Source organism: Nannospalax galili, unplaced genomic scaffold, assembly GCF_000622305.1.
Source record: "Nannospalax galili isolate Female #2095 unplaced genomic scaffold, S.galili_v1.0 scaffold95, whole genome shotgun sequence".
In the NCBI taxonomy this organism is placed as follows: Eukaryota; Metazoa; Chordata; class Mammalia; order Rodentia; family Spalacidae; genus Nannospalax; species Nannospalax galili.
Window position 1 is genome coordinate 1,694,550 of NW_008342393.1, and position 18,117 is coordinate 1,712,666.

At 47.6% G+C, this 18,117-nt stretch overlaps 1 protein-coding gene across 1 annotated transcript in view; it reads left to right on the top strand.

Annotated features, from left to right (window-relative positions):
- Nucleotides 1-17,800, top strand: part of Nmt1 (N-myristoyltransferase 1) — a 46,913-nt gene extending 29,113 nt beyond the window's left edge. The window contains exons 4-12 of the mRNA XM_008838221.3: nucleotides 1,710-1,828; nucleotides 5,762-5,853; nucleotides 6,917-7,033; nucleotides 8,262-8,432; nucleotides 9,224-9,332; nucleotides 11,706-11,876; nucleotides 12,390-12,557; nucleotides 13,309-13,446; nucleotides 14,587-17,800. Coding sequence (XP_008836443.1) covers nucleotides 1,710-1,828; nucleotides 5,762-5,853; nucleotides 6,917-7,033; nucleotides 8,262-8,432; nucleotides 9,224-9,332; nucleotides 11,706-11,876; nucleotides 12,390-12,557; nucleotides 13,309-13,446; nucleotides 14,587-14,607 — 1,106 coding nt within the window. The 3' untranslated portion in view covers nucleotides 14,608-17,800. The remainder of the gene's footprint in view (nucleotides 1-1,709; nucleotides 1,829-5,761; nucleotides 5,854-6,916; nucleotides 7,034-8,261; nucleotides 8,433-9,223; nucleotides 9,333-11,705; nucleotides 11,877-12,389; nucleotides 12,558-13,308; nucleotides 13,447-14,586) is intronic.
- Nucleotides 17,801-18,117: the final 317 nt, after the last annotated feature.

Sequence of the window (18,117 nt, forward strand, 5' to 3'; positions counted from 1 at the left end):
CCCTTTCCTGGTCTTGTTGAGGGGAACAAAATCTCTTTTATTTTCAACTTTTACTCTTTTTTTTTTTTTTTTTTTTTGCCTCAGCCTCACCATGTCCTGCTGAGGCACATGGCCTCCCCTCCTATGGTGGCTTTTTTTGGGCTCCTACAGATTGGGCATAAGAAGGCTGTTCTGCAACTCATAACAGCGATGCAACCTGTTACGTCTAGGCCACCAAACAGAAATGACTGGACACCTGCAACTTGCTTTGAAAGTACTTGGAGAGCTGGGTGTGCTGGGTATACCTATAGTCCCAGCATTTGAGAGGGTAAGGCAAGAGGATTGCCATGAGTATAGGCCAGCCTAGGTTACTTAGCAAGACCCTAAAAAAAAATAAACAAGGGGCTAGAGAGACAGCTTAGTGGTTAAGAGCACTTGTTGCTCTTGCAGAGATTCCAGGTTATCTTCCCAGCACCCATGTAGGGGCTAATAACCAGCTATAACCCCAGTTCAAGGAATCTGATGCCTGCGTTTGGCTTCAAGGCACCAGGCATGCGCATGGTGTACATACAAGTGCCTTTAGGCTGAATCACCTGGTGATTCAGTGCCATATATGCAGGCAAAACACTCATATACATAAAATAAATCTTTTTTTTTTAAAGAAAAGAAAAAAATGAACAAAACAAAGCAAAGCTTATTAAGAATTGGCCTTCTATGACTGCCTGGCTTTCCTCTCTGCCTTCATCTGGTTTCAGTTCCTCCCCTTCAGCTCAGCCTCCCCGAACTCCCAACAGAGGAAACTTGTGTCAGTGGAAGCTTCCCGGCAGTGCTGTGCACTCTGAGTGATTCAGCCTAAAGGCATTTGTGGGGTACTGAGCATTGAGGCTCTGCACTGGCAGCAGTTAGCTGGCCCGTGGTGCTGGAAGCTTCGGCTATGAGGCCAAGAGAGCTTCTCGGAGCCATCATCTGATTGAGGAGTGAGCACAGTGCATTGTTGTTGACATAAAGGCAGCCTTGCTGTGACTCTAACAAGTCCCCTCAAGTGGGAGGAGGGTACCTGGGCTTGAGCATGACAACACTGTACACTAGACAGGAGGCAGGAAACCAAATTAGTAATGACAAAATATTTGCCATTCATGAACCCAAGGGAGAGTTAAAAATTTTCCAAAACTGAGCCACCTTGGATCACAGATTATTTTGAAGTTTTGCTATGCACTGGCCTTCAATTAGGGATCAAGAGTGACTGGAGAGATGGTTTAAAGTTGCCAAGCACAGAGTGTTCTTCAGTTACAGGGCTCCTAGGGAGAGGAAAATTTGCTCTGGTATTTTTTTTTTTTTTTTTTTTTTTTTTTTTTTTTTTTTAGGGTCTCCCTATAGCCCTAGCTGTCCTGGAGACCAGGCTGGCCTCGAACTCACAGAGATCCGCCTACCTCTGCCTCCCAAGTGCTGGGATTAAAGGCGTGTGCCCAGGCTGTCCTCAAACTCTCTGTGTAGCCAAAGATGGCCTTAAACATCTGGTCCTTGTGCTTCTAATTCATAAGCGCTGGGATTATAGGTATATGTCATTATGTGTAGGTTACATGGTGCTGGGAATCAAACCCAGGCCTTTGTGATTGCTTGGCAACCACTCTACCACTGAGCCACACTCTAACCCTCTAGTAAATATTTTCAGTGAGCTCCCTCTCACCCATAGGCAGGGGGTGAGGCTCATGGCTATGCTCTTCTTCCAGGTGAGGTGGTAAACACCCATGGTCCAGTGGAACCTGACAAGGACAACATTCGCCAAGAACCCTATACCCTACCCCAAGGCTTCACCTGGGATGCCTTGGACCTGGGGGACCGTGGTGTGGTGAGTGGGCCTGGGGCCTGAAGGTGGGCAGTGTTTTCATAAGCCCTTCTCCAGTAGGAGCTAGGCCAAGGAGGGCAGAACAGACCCCATCTGATGCTTCCTGGGGCATGTCCCACATTCCACAGAAATAGCAGTTGGCATCTCAGTACTTGGGAGGTTGAGCATTACCTTCTGAAGTTCTCCAGTGTGGATTTTTTTTTTGTTGTTCTTTTGTTGTTCGTTCATTCCCTTGTCATTCTCGTCTTTTTTTCAATTTGTATTCTTTGGAACGGGGTCTCCCTGTAGCCCCAACTTACCCGGAACTCACTATGTAGACCAGGCTGGCCTGAAACTCCAAGATCGGCCTACCTCTACCTCCCTGGGATTAAAGGCGTGTGCCGCCATGCCCATGTTTTTTCTTTATTATTATGTTTGCATGTCTGCATGGGCATGTGCATGCTGTGTGGTGTATGTATGTGTCAGAGGACTACTTTGTGGAGTTGGTTCTTCTACCTTTATGTGGGTTCCTGGGATCAAAGTCAGATTGTCAGGCTTACAAGGCCATCTTGCTAGTCCTTTTTTTTTAGTTTTTTGAGGCATTATCTTGCAATGTGCCCTAGGCTGGCCTCAAATTCTTGACTTGCCTCCTGCTGTGGCTTCCCAAGTGCTACCATTGTAGGGTAATCTATCATGTCTGGCCTCTTTATTTCTTGTCTGTTTCTTTCTTTTTTTAAAGATTTAAACCATTTGTATTTTAAGTATATGACTGTTTTTCCTGCATGTATGCATTCATGCCTGGTACCTGTGGAGGTCAGAAAAGGGTGCTGGATCCCCTGGAACTGGAGTTATAAAAGGTTATGGGCCTGGGTGTGTGTGTGTGTGTGTGTGTGTGTGTGTGTGTGTGTGTGTGTGTGTGTGTGTGTGTGTGTGTGAGAGTGAGAGAGAGAGAGAGAGAGAGAGAGAGAGAGAGTGAATTCAGGTCCTCTGGAAGAGCAACAGGTGCTCTTAACCATTGAGCTCTTACCTGTTTCTTGACTCATGACCTGGACTGCTAAGTAGGGGGAGGGTGTCTTCTTCCCCCCTTTCCTTTCCACTGTAGCCACCAGTGCCTCTTCTTTTTCTTTTTTGTATGTTGGGGATTAAACCTAGAGTGTTGTGCAAATACTCTACTGCTGTTTGCATCCTTAGCTAGCCGCCTCTTTTTTGTGGAGGGGGTGCAGGCAAACATGTGTATGCATGCACATATGCTTATGTTTTTTCAGACAGTGTCTCAAGGGCCAGTATTATAGGTGTGCACGTCTTTTTTATGCAGTGCTAGGGATTGAATCTAGCTTTGTGCATATTAGATGGGAACTCTAGCTGTTGACTTGCTCCCCCTCCCCCTTTCTTTGATTTTGGTTTTGAGATAGTCTTCTTGCTATATCGCCCTGGCCAGCCTTGAACTTCAGGCAAACCTCTTTTTTTTTTTTTTTTTTACTTCTTGTTTTTTGAGGTTCAGTCTTACTATGTAGTCCTGGCTGTCCAAGAACTCCCTATGTAGACCAGGCTAGCCTTGAATTTACAGAAATCTTTATGCCTCTGCCTCCTGGGATTAAATGCATGCGCCACTATGCCCTGCCCAAAGCAAACCTCTTGCCTCAAGGTTCCTGAGTGCTGAGATTGCAAGCTTGCACTAACACACTGGTTACCCTCTTATTCTGACATCAGGGATTTAGGAATTTGTTTCCTCTATAAGGAATGATGAAGATGTGCAAAGAATTTTTCTTTTTAACTTTTAAGAGCCTCCATCTCTGGGCTTTAGTGATCCTCTGGGCTCAAACCCCCAAGAACTATCAGCATCTCAGCCACACCTAGTTTGTGAACAGAATTTTGTTTTTAATTTATTATTTTTTATTTTATGTGCATGTGTGCATCGCCTGCATGTAGGTAAGTGCACCCTGTCATGCAGTGCCTGAAGAGGTCAGAAGAGGCTGTCAGATCCCCTGGGACTGGAGTTAATGGACAGTTGTTAGTGGCCATGTGGGTGCTGGGATTCGAACCTGGGTCTTCTGCAAGAACAACCAGTGTTCTTAACCACTGAGCCATCTCTCCAGCCCCTGTTTTTAATTTTTTTTAGCTTTTATTATTCTGTATGTGTATATATGTGTGTATGAGTGACAGAGAGAGTGAGTGTAAGAGAGAGCAGGTGCATGTGTGCCACAGCATGTTGTATAGAGGTCAGAGGAAAACTTTGAAAGCTTTAACCTGGATTCTGAAGCTCTAACTCAGGTCAATAGGTTTGCACTTCAAATGTTTCTACCCAGTGAGCCATAACCCTGATGTCGTTCCACAGGACTTTTTAAAAAATCTATTATTTTAATTATTTTTAATTATGTGTATATGTGCATGTATGTGGGGGGTATGTGCACCTGAGTGCAGGTGCCCCACAAGGCCAGAGGTGTCAGAACCCCTTAGAGCTGGAGTTACATGCAGTTGTGAGTCTCCTGACATGGGTGTTGGAAACCCAACTTGGGTCTTCTGCAAAAGTAGTGTGTGCTCTTAACTGATAAGCCATCTCTGAACAGTATTTTTTTTATATTTTTTTATTTATTGTTTTTATTTTATGTGTATGAATGTATTGCCTGCATGTATGTAAGTGCACCTTGTGGTGGTGTGCTTAACCCCTGAGCTATCTAAGTTTATTTATTTATTTATTTTATGTGTGTGAGTGTTATTCCTCCATGTATGTAAGTGTACCTGTGTCGTGCAGTGCTTGCTGAGGACAGAAGAGGGCGTCAGATCCTCTGGAATTGGAGTTACGGATGGTGGTTAGCCCCCATGTGGGTGCTGACATTTGAACCCAGGTCCTCCAGAAGAGCAGCCAGTGTTCTTAACCCTTGAGTCATCTTTCCAGCTTCTAAATTTATTTATTTATTTATTTATTTTTAATTTTTACATTTTTTTATTTTTTGGTCTTTTTTGAGAGAGTGTCTCCCTGTAGCCCCAGCTAGCCTGGAACTCACTAGATAGACCAGGCTGGCCTTGAACTCACAGTGATCAGCCTGCCTCTGCCTCCTGAGCACTGGGACTAAAGGTCGGTGCCACCACACCCAGCTTCTAAATTTTATTTTGTGTGTATGAATGTTTTGCCTGCATGTATGTAAATGCACCTGTGCATGCAATGCCTGCGTAGACCAGAAGAGGGCATTTGATCTCCTAGAAGTGGCATTACAGACAGTTTTTAGTGGCCATGTGGGTGCTGGGGACCAAACCTGGGTCTTCAGCAAGAACAGCCAGTACTCTTTAACTGCTGACCCGTTTTTCAAGATGGCAGGATTTTTAAATAGCAAACTTGGGTCAGCCAGTGGAAACAGCTAAGAAGGAAGAAAAAAGCTAATACTCTTTGGGGCATGATGATAACACAAGTATGGTTTTTTAAAAAAACAAAACAACAACAAAAAAAAACCATTGAGCTGTGCATGGTGATGCACACCTTTAGTCTCAGCACTCGGGAGGGAGAGGCAGGTGAATCTCTGTGAGTTTGAGGCCAGCCTGGTCTACATTCCAGGCCAGTGGGGGCTACAGGGAGACCCTGTCTCAAAAACAAACAACAAATAAACAAGTAACAGTGACTGCCCTAGGAGTAATTCATTGACCAGGCCCAAGAATCGTGTCTCCAATGTATGTTTACTGAAGTAGAAACCAGTGTCTCCCCATTGATGATCAGAACACTGGAACCATTAGTTAGATGACGTGCTAGGACTGCCACTTTGTGTTCTAAAGTCTATGGCTTCACCCCTAGTGTTTCAGTTTCTCATTACAACTAAGGGTGCCATGCCTTGAACAAAACAGATTTGTGAGGTTAGAGGTGGTTTTGTAGTTTGTCTTGTCCTTCTTTAAAGCCTGGAGTCACAAGATGTTGAGGTTGGTCCCCACTTGGCAAAATACCCCAGTGAGCTCCTTATTTCTCTACAGCTGAAAGAACTGTACACTCTCCTGAATGAGAACTATGTTGAAGATGATGACAACATGTTCCGATTTGATTATTCCCCAGAGTTTCTTTTGTGGTAAGTTGTAAGGAATATCTTTTATTATCATTTTATTTAACTTGTAAACAGTAATTACAAGAAAAATTTCTCTTGGTTTTGGAAGCTGGAAAAATCCAAGACACCGGCAGGTTTAGTATGTGGTAATGGTGTAGTGTCCACCTCCAAGATCTCTGCTAGTTCTCACATGTGGGTGCAGGAATTCAAACCTGGGTCTTCTGCAAGAACAGCCAGTGCTCTTAACCACTGAGCCATCTCTCTAGCCCCTAAAACCTACTAAGATTTTAACAGAGTTCTTGACTCTCTAGTTTCTGAGCATGCTCAGTTGTAGAAAATAGCTTATCCTGGCTGAACCATCCACCTGCTTGGACTACAGTTTAACATCCTAGAAGACAGAAGCATGATACTGAAGTAGGGAGGGATTTCCTGAAAGGGGAGGGAAAAGCAGAAAGAGGAGAGATAGCCCAGGGTTGCCATAATCAGTTCCTAACCAAAAGACCCACTGGCCCTCTGAATGGAATAGGTCAGTCCTCTGGTTCAGGCTATTGAAATGAACGTAAAGACCACTATGGTGGCATACATATTTGATCCCAGCATAGGGAAGCAAAGGCAGGGATCTCTGAGTTTGAGGCCAGCCTGGTTTATATAACCACTTCCAGGCTAGCCAGGGCTACCTAGTGAGATCCTGTCTCACATGAAAAAAACATAAGGAACCTGGTATAGGGATGTAATTAAGAGGTAGAACTAGGAGTACAAATTTGAGGCCGGCATAGGTTACATAGCAGAACCTTGTCTCAAAAAACAGGACTGAGGCTGTAGCTTAGGGGTAAAGTGCTTGCCTGACATGTATGTGCAAAGCTGTGGGGTCTGTCTCCGGCATTGCAAAGAAAAAAGATGTTTGTGAGAAATGTCTAAGAGTTGATTCCGTTGGTGTTTAGGAAAGCTTGGTCCTAAAGAGAATGTAGCCATTAATCTCCAGGGAAGAGGTCGTGCCAGCTTAGAACCAAACACGGCTCTGGAGCACAAACAGCTCTCTAGCCTGCTGGAAGCAGTCCCACAGCTGCAGCCCTTGTCTTTTCTCCAGGGCTCTCCGGCCACCTGGCTGGCTGCCCCAGTGGCACTGTGGGGTTCGAGTGGTCTCAAGTCGGAAACTGGTTGGATTCATTAGTGCCATCCCAGCAAACATCCACATCTATGACACGTAAGCATCAGGGCCCATCATCACCCTTTTCCTTGGTCTGGGAGGGAGAAGAAAGCTACATGTTCACCCATGAAAGGAAGATGGAGGGCCCCATGAAGTGGAGGTAACCAAGTACTGGCAATAGAAACTCATCACAGGAGCCACGTTTTGCTGAGTTGTATGTAGATGGCAACCATGTCTATGACTAGGGTGGGAAGGATCCATCCATCCTCGTCTGCATTCCTGACCCAGTCACATGGTGATACACTTGAATAGCTTCAGAAATAGACAGGAGCCAGAGTGATCCAGATTCCGATGGTCTCACAATCATCTGCCACAGTCTTCTGGGCTTATAGGCTATGGATTCTTGTGGGAATCAAAATTCTATAAAAGGGCTGGAGAGATGGCTCAGTGGTTATAGATGTTTGCTGCTCTTGCAGAGGACCCAAGTTCATTTCCAAGCATCCACATCAGATGGCTTACGGCCACTTATAATTCCTGCTCCAGGAGATCCAACTCCCAGTTCTAGCTTCTGAGCACCCCTCCCTGCCCCACAGCATATACACACACTCAAACACACACACACATAAAAATAAAATAACTCTTAAAAAAAAATCCTAGAAGCTGGGCATGGTGGCATATGCCTTTAGTCCCAGCACTCGGGAGGCAGAGGCAGGCGGATCTCTGTGAGTTCAAGGCCAGCCTGGTCTACATAATGAGTTCCAGGGCAGCTGGGGCTACAGGGAGACCTTGTCTCAAAAGGACCAAAAAAACAAAAAAACCCTAGACTAGAGGGCCAAGTGTGGTGGTACACATCTTTAATCTTAGTGCTCAGGAGGTAGAAAAAAAAATTAAGAGTTCAAAGCTAGCCTGAGTTTCCTATAGAGTTCAAAGTCAACTGTGTCTCGATCCTAGAATCGCCTTGACTTACCCTAGAGTTTCCTGCGCTGCTTCCCTGCATGTTGCAGGTGGGACTCCCCAGCTCATACTTCAGGGTCCCACCAGGAGATGTTGGAATTTGCAGACTTCCCACTTCCCTTTTGAAGTAGAGGAAGTGAGGCAAGCTTGCCTGGTAAAACCTGGTACAGCAGTGGGCGGGATCCCCAGCACTGACTGCTAGTGTGGGTGGCAGCAAACACACACCTGTGCTGAATGCCCCTCCTCCAGGTGCAGCTCTGCTACTTAAAGAGATTACTATTACTTTCTATGGAAAAAGCTTTGTCACTCAGCATTTTTGCTCCCTCTTCAGAGAGAAGAAAATGGTGGAGATCAACTTCCTGTGTGTCCATAAGAAGCTACGCTCCAAGAGGGTGGCTCCAGTCCTGATCAGAGAGATAACTCGGCGGGTCCACTTGGAGGGCATTTTCCAAGCTGTTTATACTGCCGGGGTGGTATTGCCAAAGCCTGTTGGCACCTGCAGGTAAAACTTTCTTCCTGCAGGTTTTGGGAATGCAGGTGCCCTGCTCTAGCTGAGGAGTGATGTCACTGAGACATAGCACTGCCCCTCTGCTCTGTGCATTCTCAGGAGGGTAGAGGTGGCTGGGGCTGCAGGAGCCAAGGTGGAAAGCTTTTAGAACTGAGGAGGAGGGTATGGTGCAGGCAGACTAGAAAAAAGAGTAGCCATTCTCAACTCCTGATTACCATCATTTAGAGATGGGAGTTTTCTTTTTAAGAGTGAGGCCAAACCTGGGTTTTTATAGATAATGTCTTTAAGTATTTGACTCGGCTTTTATTATGATTATTGTGTGGATCAAAGGGGGCTTGTCTGATCCCTGTGTGATCTAAGGAAAATCTTTGCCTTAGAAAGTTGTTTTGAAACAATTGAATAATCTCTGCCTAGAGAACTGAAAAACAAAACTCCAGGTGAGTACAGGAGAGGAAGGAGGAGGGTGCACGTCTGCCAGGTGTCTCGGTGCTGTTGACAGTCTTCCCTCTCACCTGATTCCAGGAGAGAGGATTGTGCTCCCCAGACACCTTCTGTAGCAAAGGAATGGCTTTTGAAATAGAAAAGGAAAAGCAGGGAGAAAAAATTCGAGATAGACCCATGGTAGCTCCTGCACACACTAGAGGAAGGTGGAGTCTGTTCCTCCCCCAAAGAGGGGCTTAATGTGTCTCTCATGCCACCTGCTGGCCATCTGGAGGTCACCTTGACATTGTCCTCTTAATGAATAGCCAGAGTCCACTGAGGACAGGACATTTGTGTCCCTACAGGTACTGGCATCGGTCCCTAAACCCGAGGAAGCTGATTGAAGTGAAGTTCTCCCACCTGAGCAGAAATATGACCATGCAACGCACCATGAAGCTCTATCGACTGCCAGAGGCCAGTGGTGCTCTGTGGTGGCGGGCAGGGGTACAGAGGCTCCAGAAAGCCTGGCCTTGGCAGGAAAGGAGCAGGACTGTGGGGGGAGGACTTGCTTACCAGCCCATAGTCTAGGTTCTTGTGTCTTGCTGTCTACAAGGGTTCATTTTTGTTTCATATTCTTGGTTCTCCTGAGTCTATTCCTGGATTGGATTTCTTGCCATCTGTCAACAGACTCAGAAAACACCTATTCTGTAATTTTAGCACAAGTGAATCATAGATAGAAGGCTGGATTTATTTACTGAGCTGTCTTCTTTATCGCACATACTCCAGAGACAAGTATGAAAGGCTCCAGCTCCCTTCTGCCAAGAGAAAGATAGCCAGAGCTTGTGAGGGAAGCCAGGTTTCTAATCCCTCTCTACACCCAGATTGACATTGAGGGACTGGGTGGCATGGAACAATCAGACGTTCAGTGTAGCTCTCAATCTGCCTGGTTTCCTAAAGAGATAAGTGCTACTGTTCTCCAGAGTGCCTACTTCAGGATCCTGAGCTAGGGACTCTTTAAATCCCTTCTCTGGCTGTCAGGCCACACGGTGACCAAGTGCCTGTTGCTCAGAGGGCTGCTCACTTGAATTAGTTGACCTCCACATGGGATTAGTCACCCTGGTATGGGTCTAAAACACCTAATACTGGGGTAGGGTCGTTCTTGTCTCTTCTTGAGATTGCTGCAGAATGGCAAGATACTGCTGAAACAGATTTGGAAAGTTGGGCATGGTATCTCACACCTGTTATCCCAACACTTGGAAGCAGGAAGAACAGGAGTTTAAGGCTAGCCTGGGCTACATAGTGTGTTTGAGGCCAGCCTGGGCTACCTGAGGCCTGTCTCAAGAAAATAAATTGGGGGGTCTAGCAAATGTCTTCTCTCCTGTGTCATCATAGCTGCTGTACCCTGTATTCCATGAAGGTAGAGAGTCATACTAAAGTACTCCAACAGCCAAGAGACATCTCTCTGTGTTTGGGCAAGAACCCAGTGTGGGTATCTTCAGGGTTTGAGAAATTACTATGGGGATTGCCATATTGAATGAAGTCAGTAAGCATTGTCTAGAGAGATCCAGATTAGTAAGGAAGTCAGGGTTGGAGACATAGCTCAGTATACTTGTTGCTCTTGCAGAGGACCCAGGTTCAGTTCCCACCACCCACCCAAATCGCAGCTTACAACCATCTATTACTCCAGTTCCAAGGCATCTGATGCTCTTTTCTGGCCTTGCAGGCATGGGGCAGGCATGTGGTGCACATACGTATGTACAGGCAAACACTCATACACATAAAATTTTTTTTAAGTAAATTTTTTTTTTTGTTTTTTTTTGAGACAGGGTATCCCTGTAGCCCCAGCTGTCCTGGAACTCATGTAGACCAGGCTGGCCTTGAACTCACAGATCCGCCTGCCTCTGCCTCCCAAGTGCTGGGACTACAGGCATGCGCCACCAAGCCCGGCTAAAAAGTAAATCTTAAAAAAGAAAAGATTAGAGCTGGGCATGGTGGCACACGCCTGTAGTCCCAGCACTTGGGAGGCAGAGGCAGGCGGATCTCTGAGTTCAAGGCCAGCCTGGTCTACATAGTGAGTTCCAGGACAGCTGGGGCTACAGGGAGACCCTGCTTCAAAAAGACAAAAAAAAAAGAAAGAAAAGAAAAGATTAGTAAGGGAGTTTTGAGATGGTGTCTATAGTTTTTCTCTGCATGCTCCAGGCTTGCTGGCCCATGCTTCTGAGGCTCTGCTGCCTGCCTCCTGTTTCCCCACAAGAACACCGGGGCTGCAGATGCTTGTAGCACTGTATCCAGCTTTTACATGGGTTCTGTGGATTCAAACTCGGGTCCTCATGCTTACATAGCAAGTTCTTTTGCCCACTGAACTATCTCCCCAGCCCCAGTATGAACTTTTAAAGGGATTCCCTGCTCTGGCTATATCAGGCAGTGACAGGCCTTATCACCTGTGTCTCTGCTGTTTTCAGTTTGGACCAACCCTACTTGTGTGTGCTGAGCCTCTGGAAATAGTCTGTTCTAGTATTTGCTCTATAGGAGCATGTCCTTCCACTGAATTCCTCCAGCACCTAAATGGCCAACTGGTCCATAGAGTAGAAGGTCTTGTGCCTTGTGGAGAGTGAACAAGGGAGGGCAGGAGAGCCTGGGGCCACTTAGGAGCTGGTTGCCATAGTCTCAGCCCCAGTAGCAGCCATGCCAAGGAGGGAAAGGGCCAACTGATTTCCAAGTCCAGGTACTCAGAGTGCTAGGCATGACACATGCTGAGGATGACCAGGATTTGTCTCTTGAGGGCCATTGAGAGTAGGTCTAGGGTGATGGCCACTTCTGATGCCATCTTTTCTGTCTTCCTTCCAGACTCCCAAGACAGCTGGGCTGCGACCAATGGAGAAAAAGGACATTCCAGTAGTGCACCAGTTGCTCACCAAGTACTTGAAGCAGTTTCACCTCACACCAGTCATGAACCAGGAGGAGGTAGAGCACTGGTTCTACCCCCAGGAGAACATCATTGACACTTTTGTGGTAGAGGTGAGTTGGCCAGCAGTTCCAGAAACTGCCAAGTTTCCAGGTACCTGGTGTTACCATGCTAAGCTTTCTGAAGTCTCTGTGTTTGATCCTCTAAAAGTCAGGGAGTCATAACTTGTGTCTGTTAGAACCCTGTGCCTTAGATCCTGACTTGGGTCCCCCACCCCTGATTAATACAGAATAGAGAGCACCACACACCTTAGTCAGGTAAGCCTTTGCTTCTCTGTGTTGTCAGCTGAAACTAACGCTGTCCAGACACAAAGCCACCATCTGAGGGTGTGAGCCACAGGGAGACATCCGTGGCGTTGCCCAGCAGGAAAGGAGGCTAGTAGCTTGGCCTGTAGTCCAGTCTGGCTCTGTCCTCAAGTGCCCTTAGCCAGTGATCCTCTCATTGCATATCCAGTTCCAGTTTCCACTCATTCAGCTGGAGGGGTGCATTTCTGAAGGTGGTGTGCGAGTAGCACGTGCTCTGGGCAGTGGTGCTGTATGACTCTGCCTTTTTATTCTTTCCTTCAGAATGCCAACGGTGAGGTGACAGATTTCCTGAGCTTTTATGCGCTTCCTTCCACCATCATGAACCATCCAACCCACAAGAGTCTAAAAGCTGCTTACTCTTTCTACAACGTTCACACCCAAACCCCTCTTCTAGATCTCATGAATGATGCCCTGGTTCTCGCCAAAATGGTAAGGAACAGACTGGGAGGGGGGGATGCTGAGAGATCTGAGGGGAGGGTAGTGGAGCAGTGGTGAGCTTGCTGCCTGGGAGCTAGGGGCTTTGGAGCCTTCTCAAGTTCCTGCTCTTAAGCAGGGTCCCATCAGTTTTCAGCCCCAAACTCCAGTGTAGGAGGGCCAAAGTGTGTCTAGTGTCCAAAGTAGAGGCACTAAGCTGCTTCAGTGGGGCAGCTGGCTCTGGGCTTGGGGTTCTTCTGGTTTTCCCATCGTGGGCAGGGAACCTCGGCTCTGTCCCAGTGAGTGATTGGAATGACTGACTAGAAAACCCAGATGGTAAGTTGTCAGACCATCCACTTGGCCTTCTTAAGGCTCTGATCCTCTCCTACACCCCATGGGTAGGTTGGTCCTTACTCCATGAGACCATCAGATCAGTTTGGTTAGATTTGGAATTTGTGTCCTTAAAGCAGCATATCAAGTGTCATACTGTTCACACCATGGAGTTAGGAAGTAGATAGGAGCTGGCTTCTCAGAGGAATGAGCTCAGGTCTTGGTCTACTCCAAGAGACACTGAGGAAAGGCCAGGTTGGAGGTCGTCTGGGAAGCACATCTGGAGAGCTGAGTACTGACTGGAGCTTGGATCTAACCAGGATGGAGCTGGAGCTTCTGAAGGAACCTTGCTCTGTGGCTGCCTTTAGGATGGCAGGGGGGAAGGAAGGTGAGGCAGCCTGTCTTCACCTGTTCTCATTTCTCTGCTAACCTTCAGAAAGGGTTTGACGTGTTCAATGCACTGGATCTCATGGAGAACAAAACATTCCTGGAGAAGCTCAAGTTTGGCATAGGGGATGGCAACCTGCAGTATTACCTGTATAATTGGAAATGTCCCAGCATGGGGGCCGAGAAGGTATGTGTGGGCCAGCCAGAGGCTGACCTGACAGATAAAATAACACAAAGAGGTTACATCAGTCTAGGCCCATAGCAATCAGTGTTTAGGCCTTGGAAAATCTGCTCCATCTGATGGCCAGACCAGCAAGTGAGGATGACAGAAGGCCAGGGGCTGGAGTCTCACAGGAGTAGGAAGGTAGTCTCCTACTTCTCTTGCTGCCAACTGAGCCAACCATCTGACTGGGATAAGGCTTTCTGGTTTTGGGTGATAATACTGGGGATTGAACCCAGGGCCTCACACATGCTAGGCAACTGTTGTACCTTGAAATTTTTAAGATTTTATATGTGTGTGTGTATATAAATTTATATATATATATGTGTGTGTGTGTGTGTGTGTGTGTGTGTATATGTATGTGTATATATACACGATTATTTTATTTTGAGACAGGGTCTCTCTGTGTAGACCAGGCTGTTGTCAGACTCAGAGAGTCTGAGCTGCCTCCTCTGCCTCTCAAGTGCTGGGATTTAAAGTGTGAGCCACTACACCCAGCCTATATCTATATTTGACACTTAAGTTGCTCAGGCTGGCCTTGAAGCTCACTCTAGCCCAGGCAGGTCTTGAACTTAAGACCCTTCTACCTCTGCCTCCTGAGTAGCTGGAATCACTTGAGGAAATCATGGAAATCATGGAATAATGTTGCCCATGGTTAGCGTCTGCAGATTTGTCATTCCTGTCGCCCATGGTTAGCGTCTGCAGATCTGTCATTCCTGTTGCCCATGGTTAGCGTCTGCAGATCTGTCATTCCTGTCCTGGGCTGCCTTTCTCATCTCAGTGGGCCCTTCCTTAGCTCTTCATCCCCCACCTCCTCAGGGCAGCCCAGGGGCATGGAAATGGTCAGCATTTATAAAGCACTGACTGTGAGCTGGACGGAGGCCTTTGGCCCAGTGTTCTTCAATACTGTCACTGCTTTCCTTGAAGGATCTGATAGAGCTGTAAATCTGGCAGAGGTGGGGTAAGAAGCCCAGGTTCAGCCTGAGCTCTCCCACAGCATGGGCATTTTTCTGTGAGCTCATTGGGTCTGAACTTCAGGACTGGGGAGGTAGGAAAAGTCTTGGACATTGTCAACTCAACGCGACCTTTCTCCATTGGCTCTCCTAGGTTGGGCTGGTGTTACAGTAACTAGTTATCAGTGAGATTCTGGATAAAGCCACTGAGAATTCAAACCAGGAAATGGAATCCTAACACTTGTTGGTCCAACTTTCACAAACATGAGAATTCCTGGCAAGGGGAACAGAACTGAACCGGCTTTACCAAACCGCCAACGAACTTGACAATTGTATTGCAATGGCGTAGGCTGCGTGATGTCACTTTTGGCCGTGTCTCTGGTCTCCTGTTTTCAATTAATTACATCTTCGTGCAGCCATGATCAAGGGAATGTAACTGCTGAAACCTAGCTCGTGATTGGCATATTATGGAGTTAACGGGTGAATAATAAAAGTATATATATATATTATATATAGAAATATTTTAAATATCTTTCATGTTCCAAATGTACAAGGATGTTTGGTCTCTAATGAAAAGCTGAATCCAGTCATTCCTCAAAATTAGAACCAAGGACTGCAGTGGACAGGCACGTATCGGCACATTTCTTGTGTTTTCCTCAGAAGCAGGTACTGGCTTTTCTCAGGGGAAGCAGGACAAAGAGGATCTGGGAACCCTCATCCAGTCCCCCTTCAGAATTGGCTGACCAACTGGTGTGAACAGGGAGGGAAGGCAGAGGGCCTGCCAGCTTAGGAGAGGGTTCAGATCTCCAGGATGGCAGGTTGAGCTCCGCAGTGGGACTGGCCCAGGGCAGGAGCCAGACTTCCTCATTCTGAGACTTGGAAGTAGGGATAATCATGGAAATGGATTTCTTCCATCCCCTGGGCCTTCTCCCATAGGAGATCATCCTGCCAAGTGATTTTAAAAGGCTTTTGAGTTGGCTGTTGCCAACCTAACAGGTATGTGTTCTCTGAGAGATTTTGCCTTCACTGCCTCAGATGGCTGGCAGTTTGAAGGGGACCTTGGACATCCTTGTAGCATCCGAGACCTTGTAGAGACCACATCAGTGCAAGCCCTGCTTAACTCATCTTAGAGCAAAGAGTCAGCATCCCTGGGTGGCTGAGTAGGCATGGTGTGGGCCGGTACGCAGGTCCTTCAGCCCTAGCCTCTGCCTGTGCCTTCCAGCCCATCAGCCGTCTCTTGCTGTGCTCCCTTGTCTCCTTTCTAGGATGTGAAGCCTGTAGTGGCAGCAAAAAAATAGTAACTAGAGGCCGATCTGGACTTGGCAATATTGCCGTTGTCTGATTCTGATTATTGTCGAGGCTGTTCTGTGTAGTTCTCTCCAGAAGTAATCAAGCCTCTGGTCACATGGCTGCCCATGTGGGCATTCATCAGTGGTGTTCAGCCTAGTGGCCTGGGAGGATTAGGCTGTGAACTGTCAGCAACCACATCCAGCTTCCTTGTAACTTTTGCTGTAGGAGAAAACCCGAACTGGTATGCAATGGAGCATTTCCTTGCTCTTTCACCTCTTGGCTTTTGTTGGGGAGGTTTGTATGGGAAGCCTTAGCCAGAAACCAGCTTCGGCCTCATCCCATGAACTAAAGCTGGTCTACAGGCGAGCAAGGCTTTGCTTCAGACTGTAGCTCCTGGTGTAGTTTTACAGAAACTAATTGTGCGGCTTTCTAAGCTGAAGTGCTTAAGATGGGGGCTATGCCGTGTGTGGATGCTGCCTGCTGTGTAGGCTGCTGCTAGAGGCAGCAGCTCTGCTGCGGTGGAGTCTCATCAGGCTTCTAGGGACCTTCCTTCCCTTCACTGTCCTGTGCTGCAAAATGCAAGCAGCAGTGAAGGTGGCTGACTTGTGACTCCGAGATACCAAAGAAGCTGTTGTTCCTGGCAAGATGTGCCCTGAGTTCTGCGTTTGGGAGGAGTCAGAGGGCAGGGGCTTGCCCTACAGCCTCACAGTCATCAGACACTGTGCCCTAAGTGCCAGAGTGGGCTCACCCTGCCCAGACCTTCAAAGAACAAAGTGCTCAAGTCTTTCCTACCTTGGGTGGGGCCTGGAATGTGGGAAGGCTCCCTGTCTTAGTCTTGATCAGTTCCAGGCCAGATCTCAGATCAAGTTGCATCAGATTTGGGGTACACAAATCTCTGGAGTGAGCTTTGGTTTCATTGACCCCAGTCATGGAACAAAACAGTGAGCCCCAGAGGACTGCTCTGGAAGAAACAGATCTGCTGGCAACATCTCCTCCCCCAAAGCCAGGCAGCTTGCCTCTCCACTTCTGCCGTTGCCACGTGTTGAGGGTCATGCCCAGGTCTGCAGGAGCTGGCTCAGGGGTGCCTTTAGTCTTGTTTTTATCCAAACTCTGCTTGTGGTCTTCATTCAGTTCTCCTGGGATTAGGGGCCAAAGAGCACCATTGTGGGGTTCAGAGCCACCCCACAGTCTTTGTAGTATGGCTGCACGAGGACTGGCTTGAACCAAACAAAAGAAGGATCCTGGGGCCTCCAAGCCTGTCTCTGGCAGCCACTGTTGGAAGGCCTCTCTGAATGTGCCCCACGCCTTCTGCTGCCCAGTCTTCTGGTTGCCATGTTCCGAAGACCACCTTTACCTCCTGCCTTGGGATTGACTCCATGCTACCATGGACTCCAGTCTGTAGGGAGCACGCTGGGTAGAAAGGCCTTAACTCCGGATTGAGGCCTGTATAGGGCTCATTTTCCCACTTGTGCCTATGTCTGAAGATGCTGATGTCCGAAGGTTGGCTCACATCAAGCTCCACTAACACTTTTTATGGAAAATTTCAGACCTTGCTTTTCTTACCGCCATTTGTCCCCCTTACTTGCTGGCACTCTGAAGCCTGGAGGCAGGTGTCTTTGAGGTCTTGAATTCTTTCTCCAAGGATGACCAGCATTAAGTCAACCTGAGGGCCCAAAGGCTCTGAACAGTTTTCCTGGAGCTGTCTACAGTCTAGGAGAGTCTCTCGGGTCAGGTAAGGGGACAAACTGTCTCTTATGGCCTGGTCTGCCTGCCCCAGAACCTGAGGAGACCCAAGGCCTCAGTTTTGCCCCGCTGCAAGTGAAGGCAGGCCTACAAGATGGACTGCACCTGGGAGGGCTGTTTAGGAAAATTTCATTCTCAAAATCTCAAAATGCTGACTGACTGGCAGGCAGGTGCTGCATCTGGGGACAGGGAAGGGGAAGCTTCACTTTTTTGTCTTGGCTTTTCTTCAGGCTGTACTGGGGGCATTCATTGCCAGGGTGGGGGCAGAAATACCAAATGTGTTGTCCCACTCAATACGTCTCATTTGTTTCTAATAAAGGAAGCAGCTAAACAGACTGGTCTCTCCTGGTCTTCCTCTGGTCAGCAGGTGGCAGCGGAACAGGCGGCAGGAGTCCTGGGGCCTGGGTTAGCACGAAGGTGATAAGAAAGCTCCCCCCATGACCACAGCACCAGGCCAGCTTTACAAGTTCCCTCTTTTAGGGCACACATAGCTGTGTCGTCCCAGTCTTTCTCACCTACCACAGAGTTGGCACTGACTCAGGTTACTCCATGTGAGGAGAACAGCCAGGTACTGATCACCTTGGTGGAGGAGCCATCCTGTTCCCCTCTGGGAGCAGAATAGCTACCTCATACACGCTAAGTAAGAACTCTT